At 39.2% G+C, this 12,949-nt stretch overlaps 1 protein-coding gene across 3 annotated transcripts in view; it reads left to right on the top strand.

Annotated features, from left to right (window-relative positions):
* The first annotated feature begins 530 nt into the window (after positions 1-530).
* LOC133448836 (uncharacterized protein KIAA1755-like) overlaps positions 531-12,949 on the top strand; it is a 30,781-nt gene continuing 18,362 nt past the window's right edge. For all 3 annotated transcript variants that reach the window (XM_061727739.1, XM_061727737.1, XM_061727740.1), the window contains exons 1-2: positions 531-801; positions 12,713-12,910. In XM_061727739.1, coding sequence (XP_061583723.1) covers positions 799-801; positions 12,713-12,910 — 201 coding nt within the window. In that variant the 5' untranslated portion in view covers positions 531-798. The remainder of the gene's footprint in view (positions 802-12,712; positions 12,911-12,949) is intronic.

Genomic DNA, 12,949 nt, shown 5'->3' with positions numbered 1-12,949 from the left:
CTTTGATATGAGTTAAACACTGGGCAGCCTACTGGAAGACAATCGCTGAAGAAAGGAAATGAAAAAGCCTGGAGCAGACAGTGGAAATCTATGAGGTAAAGTAAGGAGAAAAAAAAGAATGACTTAGCCGTCTAAAATCTCCAAGTGATTAAAATAGAAAGAAAGGGGCCACAAACAAGGGGCTGAAATTTCTACAGCTCCAGGCCAAAAGAGTGTGCTTTCAGCTATGTATGCTCATGCACGTATATGTTTAAAATGCACTGCAGATGAGAAACTGTCTAGATTCTGATATGACGTACAGTAATAGATGCAGCGATAGCAACGTTTCCAACTGTGCTGCATTGTGTCTGTGGGTGTGTTTGGCTGTGTGATAAAGCCTGTGTGCTGCAGAGAGCAAAGAAACTCTGAAAAGCCTTGAGGGGGATTTCCTCTGAAAGGGAGTGCTTTTCTCTCCTCCCCCTCTCAGACCAGCTCCTTCCCTCCTCCTCCCTTTCTCTCACCCCCCAACACTCAGAGGAGGGAAGCGAAAGAGAAGTGAAAGAGGAGCTGAGCTATCAACAGGCGGCTTGACAATTTGTGTCTCTCTGTGCCACATACTCAAAGTGCGTGAAGAATGGAGTTGACTTTACTTATTTTTCAGTCAGGACTGCTCACTGTCTTGTGGATGTACTTCAGCCAGCTGATGAACTAAACATGGCAAGTCTCCTAGCACAGAGCCAGAGGAGGTTGCCTGGAAAGGATTATCAGGACCAAAAATGAAAAAACTTTCTATCTGGTAGAGGAGAGACTGCTGCAAACATGGTAAAGTAGCATCCAAGTTAGTTTCCTGTGTTTCCATCCTGCCCATTGTTGTTTTCTGTCTCAAGAATTAACCTGCACCACTTACCCACTATCAGAGAGGGTGTATTTATGACGAGACAAGTGACTTTGTTTCTCTCTGCTTTTGCCTAACATGTGTGTGTAAACTTTAGGAACCATGGGCCGTCATAAACACACATAATAGGCTACTTTCAGCTTTTTTTCCCCCCCTGGTGCACGTTATTGTGCAATGACATTCTGTAAAGTCATTTTTTCATATTTAAGACAAAACAAAGTCTGCACAAAACTAATGTAACTGCACTCTCCTGAGCTTTTTGTCGTGTCGATGCACAGCCGGAGGGTTGTTTCACTTCAACAGTTTGCAGCATCCTAAGTTTTCTAAGTGTGTGCCCACTAACAAAGACAGAGGGGGGCACATTGTCTTTTGTTTTGAATCTTCAAGTCCTTTGATTTGGACTTCATTGATGCGGATGGCACACATACTTCTGTGAGTGGAGGGTGCCTTAGTGAATAAATGATTTAACTGCTTTGCATGTGGACATAATAGACTCTCCGGTTCAGTGTTTGGTTCTTTGAAAAGTTCAAACCACAAGGCTTTTTTACACCCAGAGAGGACCGCTCTAATCCCAGTTGCAACAGATTCTAATTCATGATGGGAAGTGAACCACAACGTGGGAACAAGGATGGGTTTTATTTTTTGCCTCAGTCAGGCCTGTAACTAACATAAACAAGCATGCAGAAGTAAGAATAAATGTTTAAGAGCTTCTCTTAACTTGGCTAAGCATTGTAGCCACTACTGTACTTGCTTCCCACCCCTAGACGACCGCCGCAGCACACTTGTTTGACCAGTTTTATTGCCCTTGCTGTTTGTTTTACTTAAAGCATGAGTGATGTTTTCCTCCCTGACCACCCCGACTTACAGTCATACGAGCCTGCGGAGTCTAAGTTGTCTGATTAAAGCTCCGTGCATGACCAGGAGGTTCTATCTTAGGTAAACATTGGATGCGTTAACAAAACACAGATCTCTGTCTCGCTTATGTGCATCATATTTGTCTTTCGTTACTGTGTTACAATAAAAAACAAGTCATTTATTCACCAGCGAGGTCAAGCACTTTCAAGGTCCACGTCTTCTGCTGTACAGGAACCTGGTGCTGCACAGATAATCATTTTCTGTTGTTGTATTCACATTAATGCAAGAGAAGTCCTGTTAGCCCTCATCTTCCCGAATGTGCTGAGCTTGGGAGTTACCAAACAAACTTAAATCAAGTTTGTTGAAAGTTATTCAGTCGTAAAGAATGTCATAAAAATAAAATACTTTACAGCATGTCTTCACATTAATCTGATCCAGCAGGCAAATATTCACCAGCTTAAACTATCTGCCGTTTAGTGCACATTTAGTGGGAAAAAAGCTAAAAAAAAGCTGATAACTGTAAAACCTTTCTCTAAAAATGAGGGATTTGGTTGTTAAATCTCTGGTTTAACATAACAAGCAAAAGTCTTTGAAACATATGAAGCCAACGGATCCATTGTTAAAAGAATATCTTGATTACAACAGTTTGAAATCTGATTACTTTACATAGTGTTGGGCCACACAAATGCTTTATTTTACCATTCAGCTTGCAGGGCATCAGTCATTATTTTATTAGTTCCTATATTTTGTGAAAGAGAATCTTAACTTTGATTGTCATCAAGTTCACATGCTGACCTGGGTTTATGTGGTCGTAGCTCCACTGCCTTTTACACCCTGGGCTCCAATAGCGCAGCTTACTAAAACATCCAGGGGGAGCCTAATGTGGTCACAGATACTTGATCTGTTCATCTCAAAGGTGAGCAAAATGTAGTTTTTGCTTTAAGAAATCCCGACTGGAATGTTTTGTTGTTTTTTTTCTTCTTTTTCGTGGGAGAGGTTGACGGTCGGGAGCAGTTTCAGGAAGGGATGCAAATTCCACACACGAGTTTGATGTGTGGAATGTATCTGCCTCAAACAAGAATTACTTGTCGAGGGCAGATACATAAACAGATTGCTGTAGGGCACCTTTGCCACTAATTTCCATTTACTGTATTGAGGAAATACCTAGAAAGTCGATAAGCGATACAAATTTGGTGATGCCTGTGATCTGGTTCAAGCCGGCAACTTCAACAGTTTGTGCTCATGCCGTCTCTGGGTTCTTCTCAAGCCCACCCTGAGTTTATTTAAGGAGCAATATAGTGCTCATCTCTTCCTTGCCAACTGAAGAACAACTACCAGTCTTCCTGTTCTATACAGAAATGAATAAATACATCCCAGCACTACTTCACCTTCTTCCTCTGAGTCAAAGGGTCCAAATAGCAAAGCTGTTCATCACTCCCATTGTCTTAACTTAGCTTTTATCCATGGAGACAGATGAGTTCAGAGCCCAGATACCAAACTACAGACATGGGCCAAAGTTTTGCAGGATTCGGGTTTTTGATAACTTTGTTGCTTCAGTATTCTTAGATCATGTTTGGGGTTGAGATTGCTCCTGGACTTTGGGGAGAAGCTGCTCTTGAAGGACATTATTCTTTATACAGGTTGTGTTTATCAGAAGAATGTAAGTAAACCCACTCACTGAGGTGAGAAAGAACCTCAACCATGAATGGTTTTAGGATGTTTCCCTGTTGGTATGATATGGGACTTCTTTTCCTGGGAGCCATTTTTCCAAAACAACTGGAAGGGGTCATATTTTCAGTCTAATGTTGTCCTTGGAGAAAACTGGCTTCTTTCTTGCCTTTCCTCACATGGCTTTTGCAGCATTACAGTGCATCAGAAGCATTCACACCCACCAGCTGCCATTGTTGAGCAAGCGCTGCACTTGTGCCCTGCAACTGTGGTGACACAGTTCCTTAACTGAATCCTCAAAAAGAACCGGTCTTGCACAGTTAAAGCAGCCTCTTTGACGCATGTGAAACAATTTTGATGCAAAGAAGTGATGGCTGTACACATCTCTTTAGAGCTAGACATTTTTAGGAACCTGCCTTTTGTAACTATCGGTCTGTTCTTATAATTCAGTCAGAATGATAGAGCGGTTTCAGCTGACTTGTGCTTGTTAATAATTACCTCTGTGCTGAGCGTCGGGCTGCTGAGATGATGTCAGTTTTCAGGCTGTGCTAGGGACGAAATGCAAATTGCATTTTTATTTGTTTGTTTTGTGCTTTATATCAAAGTGCATTTGTTCACTCTACGTGACAATAATCTAGACACGATGTGGATCACGGTACAAAAACTGAAAACTGCAAAAAATGTGTCTTAATTCCAAGACTTTTAGGCATGAATGTACAAGTATTAGTCATAGTAATGAAACTGCAATCACAAAACATTTCAGAGGGTTGGCCTGAAGATCGTTTGTGTGAATCTGGTGAAGTTTAGAATATTATGAAAAATGCTTTCAGCTTAGCTTGAAATAAGCACTCTGGCCTACCAGCATTATTGCAACTCCTCTTGCTGTATTTACTGTATTTGATGAGGTGCAAAAATAAAACTTCTAAAGGAAAAGAGGACTGCACTGCAACAAGAATCTGAACTCACACATCTGGGACTTTTGGTTTGCAGTAATGATTCTACATATGTTTAAAATGACTAAAAACAAATAAAGTACTTAGTTTAATATAAGCATGTCATATATGTGGACATCTGGATATCTGGATACGATGGATGCTTTACTATTGGCCCAATTCCTGCGCTCCTTTTTGAATAAAATCATCCCAGTCAGTTTCAATATATACAGTACAAGGTTATATTATTAATTTTGCTAAAACGGTGCTTAGTATCCAGTAGCTACTTTGTGTCTGGTGCTATTTAAATGTCCAACTTGGGAAGAGACTTTTAATTGTTTCTCATCTATAGATAAATATAAAATAGTACTTCATTACCAAGTTTGGAAATTCAAAGAGACTGAAAGAAAGAGGCACAAAAGTGAAACGTATTTGAGCACAGTGTACTCAAATTTACCTTCCTATTGTCACATGTATTTACATGAATCTCAGTTAGTACGACTGGATGAAAATAATTGAGCATCAGTTTGTTGCCACGGGGTATTGTCATGCAGAATCATCTCCCGTCTTTTAGAGAGGACTGTCTGGTGTTCCCTATGGTGAATAAAATAGGAAACGAACCACTGAGGGTTTTCTTTATATTCATTCCAGAAACAAAGGCAGCATTGATCAGTTATCAGAGCTGCAAGTTAAATACTTAGGCTGTTTCTGACAGTTAGAAGGCAAAAAAAAAAAACAAGAAATAAGGAATCAGGTGAATGTCCCTGATTAGGGTGCCAGGTTTTCACTATAAACTCCAGAACCAGAAGAAAAACAAAGAATGAGATGAAAACACGTAGAAGCACTGGCTCTTATGCAGCTTTGCTACTGCAAAACCGTTATATTTCTCAGTGTTGTAAGTCAAGATGAGAGCTGCGAGCTGTGTTTTCAATTAGTTTATTATCACTGCCTGAGTAATGTGGGTCAAACTCAACAGATGTTTTGCAGGCGACATTTGAAGCATATAGTTGTGTGTTCTTGGGGAAATGTGTCTAAACATTCTGCAAGTCAGTTTTCACCACGATAAACTCATAATCATGCCAACAAGCCCTTGTGTCATTTCATTTCACATCATCTTTCTTTTCATGTTCATTTGACTATTCTGAGTTGCTCCTTAGGGCCTCTTATGGTGCTTTGCAGTTTCAAAAAGCTAACTATTTCCAATTGTATGCCTTTTACGTGTATTTAGCATAACTGCACAAAGATAGCGCTCCTCTCCGAATCCATGGCTGCATGAAGATATTATACTGAGCATTTCAATTTGTTGTTCACTGTGAGTCAGTTTGGGGAGCGGGCAAATCCCCAGAACATTTTTTAATGTCACAATTACCATGATTTGCATCTGGGAATCAGACACTGTTTGGAAAAAAACTTTGCCAAAGTCTTGTGACATATTTTGTTAATAGTTTGAGCCAATACCAGAGTCCAACACATGTTGTTTTGAGAATCCAAAGTTACAAACTATATGGTCATTCTTGATCATAAACTTATTCAGTTAATAAGCAGTTTTGTCAAATTGAATCCCAGCTCGCCCCTCCACTGCTGAAACGTTGCAGCTCTGTATTTTCGGGGACAAAGAAAAATGCTTGACCAGAGAATTACAGAGAAAACTATTTAAGTGTACTTTTAACTCTACAAACATTTAAACTACCAACCAGATAAATGAGTAAAAGAGCACCGTGTTTACTCCTACCAGAAGGACCTTGAAGACATGAGCTACCAATTCTGCCTTGTAGGAGTCTTTTTAATTGCTTAAAAGGATTTCAGATGTCGAATAGGCCTCCCTGCCAAGTTAAATAGGAACCAGAGCTGTCGCATCACAAAACAGAAGACACCAAATATTTAAGGGAGTCACAGAGAGAGCCCGGCCAAATGTCTGTCATCTTGATATGACCAAGACTGTGACTAATTCTGTCCTTTTGATTACAACGATGATGAATCCAAGACACAAACGTGTTTCACTTTTAGTTTGGATTTGCTTGCAGAAAACTGTTTTCATGGTTCTTTTTTAAAGCAAATAAACAAAAATAAAGATGAGACACTGTTACTCACATGACCTCATTTTTCTTTTTCTTGTGACAATTTATGTGCATTTTTATGGGTTTTATATGCATAATCTTGTGCTCTGAACCCAGTGTCATGATTTCCTCATATTTGTGAGAAATGTGCAGGGATTTAAAAAGCCTTGTACCTTTCTCATAGCTGTATTTTGCACTGAATCATGAAAGTTCATTAACCAAGTAGTTTTATGATCAAAGTGTAACAAATTGTGAGAATGAAAACAAAACAAGACAAATTAGAGAGACAAAAGACCAAAAAACTAAGAAAACAGCCTACAGGAAACTCACAAGAGTTAAGAGCCTCAATGTCCTTTAGAAGTGAAAAAAACAACTCACACGGGAGTTGAATTTGGGTCTCCGGGGAAAAGGTCCAACTTCCAAATGTGGATTTGTTTGCTAGCCAACAGGACATGTGCTTATGCAGGTCAAGGCATGTGCCTCCTGAGGCGGAAAGCAATGAGATTATAGATATTCTTGGCTTCCTGAAACGTAAAACGATAAGCCCAAACGATCATCTAAGGGTTGTACTTCCAATTAATGCCTTGCGTCAATAAGGAGATTGTCTCGGGTTAAGTCCAACTCCTGGATAAATCACCAAGACCATACATGTAGAAATCAAATCAGCACTTAACTATCAATTCTGATTTTGTTTTGGTTTCACCCTGGAGGCGGAGTGACAGTCGTCCTCTTATGAGGAATTTTAAGAGCCACATGTGTCAGAACAGAGTCGTCAACAAAATGCTTCCACCTTGTCAAACTTTTTCTGCTTAGTTCACGTTTACCTGCTTCCATTTACATTGTAGTCAGCTTAACTTCACTAATCTTGACCCATTATGGCTGATGATGACACAAATGCACATTGTGTCATACAAGTCTGGACAGTTTGTTTATACAGACAAGACTTTCTTTAACCACATCCTGGGGCAATGTGCTGAAACATGCAATTATTTGCTCAATAGCAAACACTGCAAAAGAAAAAAAAAGTCCCAGGGGGCCTAAATAGTGGACAAGACAAAGAAAGAATGAACTTTTAAAAGACACTTGTTCATGCCAGCATGGCCTTTCAGGTTTAAACAATGACCTTTGTTGGAGACTGAAGTTCTTTCTAGAGTTAAACCACAGACTGCACTGGACAATAGTGAGCAGAGAGGGAATCCCCTTGTTGCAGAGGTGAAGAGGAGGCAGTGGAGGAATGCGGTCCGCTGGACGCTCTCTGCTGGCCTGGATAAAGACTCGGGATTTATACTTGACTGACTTCTCCTCTATGCCTGAGTGTGGGAGTAACACACAGTTGAGTTAATTCCTATTATGGGCCAGTAAATGTGCACGCAACATTACTGCAGTTATTTCATCATTAAGACGCTGGGCTGAGATTCTTCCTGAATATGAATTGGAGTGAAAATCCATTAACTTTAAAAGATGGTCTAATGGACTTTAATATTGTACTCTAATGGTTGCTCAAATATGTTAAAATTACACAATTATACAGGAAAATAGTCCAATAATACAATAAAGTCTGGGTATGTGGACAACATCATAGCCCATGGATGTGTTAGCAGCAGGAGGGAAGCAAACTATGGCCAAGATGGCACGTGCAGACTTTGTGGGTATGTGGACCCGTGCTGTAGAGACGTACCCCCAAATGTGATCAGTAAGCTGCTACAGTATGTGCGGTTCACTTTTCTGTTGAGAAATATTACTTATGTTTTCCAGTAGTGACAAGGACACTCACCAGTGAAATTGTATGTAATTCAATTAATTAATGCTTTTTTTCAAATATAAAACAGAGCAAGGATTTAAATAATATTATGATTTTAACAATTTATGCAGGAGACATAAGTATTGTTTAAAACTGTTCCTACTATTCAGAGTTAAGTTAATGTTTGCGATCATACATTTCATGTTTTGTTACATGTAAAATTATATACATGTACATTTTATACCATATATAATTTATTATGTTTTGCTTCCCTTTTTCCAAAATTAAATTCCAGCTAAACCCTTTTGCTGGTCAGAGCTGTTGTTTGATAGAACCTGATGTAATAAGACATAATAACTCACAACACGCACAGTCCGACTCCCTTCAGTTCATTCTGCTGGCTTGACCATCGATGGGCCCCGAGCTATGCAAACCCAATATCAAGAGGATCTCCTTCATTTATTTCTAGCCAAAACCACCCACAACGATACAGCGCAGCCACAGAAGAGTATAATTGTTTCAGGCAAGGTTAAAAAAAAAAAAAGTTAATATCTCTTTGCAGCTGCAACTTTGACAAAATGGGTTTTGTTTCTCTGACAACAATAATGATTACCTGGAAAGATGTCATGAGTCAAGATTGTAGGCACAGATATATTGCAGAATGTTGAAACTGCTTTGCCGATACCGTGGCAGTTTTAATCACAAAGTCGTCCAATTACAGTAAATTATGGAAACGGGCAGAATCGTATTGAAGATAACGATCATGCATCTGAAATCCACAACCATATCACAGTAGTCTGTGAACATGCTGGGACTTGTATGTGTTTGTGCCCTAGGAAAAGTTCCTTTACCATAAACACAGACAGACGAAAAAGTGAAAGAAATAAAAAAAATGAACATAAGGAAACAAACTTCTTCACCCATTCAGAACTGCACATTTTTAAAAAAGCTTATCCATTCATGGTTCACATTCACATTTTACTCATTAATGTTCACCTGCTGTCATCTTATCTTTAGCCCCCTAAAAAACGGGGAATGTGCCTAAAGCTAAACAACTGGGAAATTAATGAATAACTCTTTCTGCAGATCAGCACGAGGAGAACGGTCCCACTCCATGCCTTTTCCCTTGTTACAGCACATTTATTAAGGTTATCTACTGTTGAAAATAACTCTAACAAAGTGAGATATCCTGATGAAATATGCTCAAACACAACTAAGGCACATTACACAGACCAACTGTTCTGATGATAGCAAAACAGTCAATAAGAGACTGAACTTCTCAGCTCTCTGAGCAGTGTTTTATTAGATATGACCTCAGGTTTACTGCTAATTTCAAGTAATACAGTAGAATTCAAGTTCAATGGCTGCAGTCAGCCTAAAACAGCTGTGATGCATTACCCAGCAGGATCCAGCCTCAAAGGTATTCTGCAGTCCAATTCATAATCTCTTGCAACATATGTGCACCATCAGAAAAAAAAAGAAATTCTTTTGTGCTGAGGAAATGCAATAACTAGAGAGGGTTATAGAGACAGAAGTTGCTGCAAGTTCTCAAATAATGATGCTGACTCGCATCCAACATCCTGCTTTGGGTGATCTTGGTCAGCATTTGTTAATTTGAACAACACTTAGAGTTGAGCAATCTGTGAGTAGCGATGTTAAATATAGTTCAATAGTGTTCTGTAGTAATAAATGGACTATAACAGACTTTTGCAATTTTATGGCATTTGGTTAAACTTTTTATGTGTTAAGCGTGCGCAAATACTTTTGCATCTGCCAAACGGTCCCAGTGCTCACCAGTATGAGGTCTTTGAAGTTGCTGCAGTTGTGTTTACCCTGAGCTCCTCCGGTCCTGGTCAGGCCATCAAGCTAAACAAGGAAAGGGCTGAAGCCGGAGTCCTTTGTGAGGCCCGAAGATTGATTTAACACCGCAGGATACCCAGAACTGATTGTATGAATAACATGCCTGCTGTGGATGGTGACTAACAACTTTCTATATCCATAACATGTGCCAAGTGCTTGTGTTCATTTTAGTTCAACACTGAGTTTGCATCCTTTCTTGCCATTGAAGTGGGGAATAATCAAATCTAAACACTAAACTGTGGATAAGGATAAGGATATGAAAGAATTAGGGCAATGTTGTCAATGATCTGAAGTTAACCTCTAACCTTTGGAGATATAGTATGGCTCTGTTTAACCCCTGACTGGATTGTGAGGGATGCTGCATGCTAAGCACAACTGTGAAAGACTAAACAATAAGACTGCATGAGTATGAGTGATTTATATCCCACTTAAACTAACTTTGGGCCAATATTTTCTTTTGAGAAAATCTGTTTTCACTGTTTTCCAAATTTTGCGCCGTTGTCCTTTTTGTTTACACGAAGCGGTTCCTCCACTTGATAAATGAACGCATGTGCTACAGTTTACTGCATGCCACAATAAAATAAAAGGCCCTTTCACTGATATGTTGTAATCTCAGATCTAAAAACGTCTCCAACACAAAACACAAAATACTTAAAAAATGTTCTTCTTTTATCGTAATCGTTTCCATGTGCGTAGCAGATCTTCACTAACAGCACCGGTAGTGCTGGCACCTTTTCCACGGAAGCATTTGAGAGATTATTCGAGGCAGAACTGAGCACTCAATAAAAACTAGCAGCATGGATACCACTTGACAAGAGGTGGTTTCATACACGGATGAATCTCAGTGGGCATTTTTGATGAAAATAGGTGCTTATTTGTCATTTTAAATTAGTTTTGACACTGACATTGCTCAACTGGAAATACACCAGCTTAACTTTAGCGTAGCATAGGCACAAATGAAACAAACTGCACACAATCAGGCAAGAAAGTTCTTAAATTAGCCCGATGGTACACTTTCTTTTCTCATAGTACACTCAAAAAAATCTCTTCAAAGCGTTTCCAAACATAGCAACAAGCCAAAGGTTAGAAACAGTACCTGTCACTTTGTATTAAAGAGTATTTGTTCTTGGCTGGTGCTTTATTTCCTTTAAAAGTCTAGTTTTTTTTCTAAATAATCAAGAGGATATTTACCTTTCATAGCTTATGGTTCCCTTGTTACACAATGAATCAGTGTTCACACTTGTGACCAGATGGAGACAAAACTCAGCACGAAGCCACAGCTGAGGGTTTCTGAAAAGTAAACACAAGCACATTCCACCTCATCTAAAGGGAAATATTAACAAAGTAAACATCAAAGGTAATCAATTAAGAAAAACCTATCATAACATCCACTTAAAAAGACATATGGCATATTCCCAAAAGGCCGTGTGAATGCAGTCACTGAATAAAGCAGGTTAATGTTCAAAACACAATAATAACAGGATTATAACTGCAAATCAGGGGTAAGTGTGAAAAATCCTACAAACTGTCGTGATGGTTGTTTGACATAAAATAAATATATTTCATCATCATGTTCAGTAATTATGGAGCCCATTACTTCTCATAACTAAATAAAAATAAAAAATAAAGTCTGCTTCTGTGAATATAACGTAATCCTGCCTATCCTTCTACCTTCATCTGTTAGTAGTTATTTGATTGGTTGTTAAATCAGACAGTGTTGGTCCAATTCTTTCCGCAGACGTCTCCTCTAAAGGGGCCGTTGCACAAATAAAAGGAATGTCTGAGCCTGCAAAAGAAAAGAAAAAACAAAGTCCTCATCAAGTCGTCTCTGTGAACCGCTCCCTGCAGATTTTGAGCGATTATTGTCCAAAGCCCAAATGATATCAAGTGACAGTTTGTATTCAATAGTCAGCACTTTTGCTTTGTTCAACGTAATCAAAGCAGTGTGGATTTTCTTTTGGCACATCTTGAGACTTTTTCTCTTTCCTGACCTGCCAGAAATGGGCTTTGTCTTTATACTGGATCTCCTGACTTATACTCTAAACACTGAGTAAGAATACAAATCTAGGATTAAAGGTCTGTGTGAAAGACGGGTTATAGCGGCATACTTTATTGTTTCTAACGCATGATTCATGACAGCATATCCCAGTTTTGAGCCATGCCAACATTTCATGAGTCATGTTTTAGGTGAGCTAATGTTTTAACATGCAACATGGATTTATGAAGAAAAGATGGTCTGTTGCAGTTCAAAAGTAAACCGGCAATTATAATCTAAGTGCCACAATAATTTGACTGAACACGATACTGTAAACAGGAAGAAACCAAGAAGGGATGAGAGGGATCTCATAAATGAGAACAGAAAACTGTGAACAGAGTAATTAATAACGGATGAAAGCATGTGAGCGGCATGAGCAGCGCAGTCGGATGATCAATAGGACTAAAGTCAGATGCAAAACAGGTATAACAGACATAGCAAAACTAACAGAAATGGACTAAATAAACAAAAAAAACTTTCAAATTAAGACAGGAAGTAAAATTAATCAAGATGTACAGTAGAACATGGCAATGAATTCAAAATCTGAGACGATTCAAATAGCATTATGAGCACATGGTGTTAGAAGAATTAAAATGTTATTTTATTTTTTTCTGTCAAGGTTCATATGGAAAAAGAAAAGCGGCACAATCGTAGACCCTAAGCTCACCCTTATCTCTTTTTGTCCTCCAGAATCCAGAATCCCTGGACTCGTCTATCCAGAGCGCCTTGTCGGCCCTCTTCCCACCTTTCGAGGTCACAGCGCCAATCGTCATCAGCCAGCTGTTTCGAACCATTGATGAGCGTTACCAGGGCGATGCTCTGCAGTGCCTGCTGGACTTCCTTATTCCTTCCAAACACTTGCTGGAGAGTGTCCAACAGGCTGCGTGTGTGAGTATGAATTAATTGAAATTCAGCGTCAGCACTTCC

The sequence above is a fragment of the Cololabis saira genome, chromosome 8 (genome assembly GCF_033807715.1).
Source record: "Cololabis saira isolate AMF1-May2022 chromosome 8, fColSai1.1, whole genome shotgun sequence".
Classification (NCBI taxonomy): domain Eukaryota; kingdom Metazoa; phylum Chordata; class Actinopteri; order Beloniformes; family Belonidae; genus Cololabis; species Cololabis saira.
Note: the sequence above shows the minus strand (reverse complement) of the source record. Positions and strands in the feature narration are given on the sequence as shown.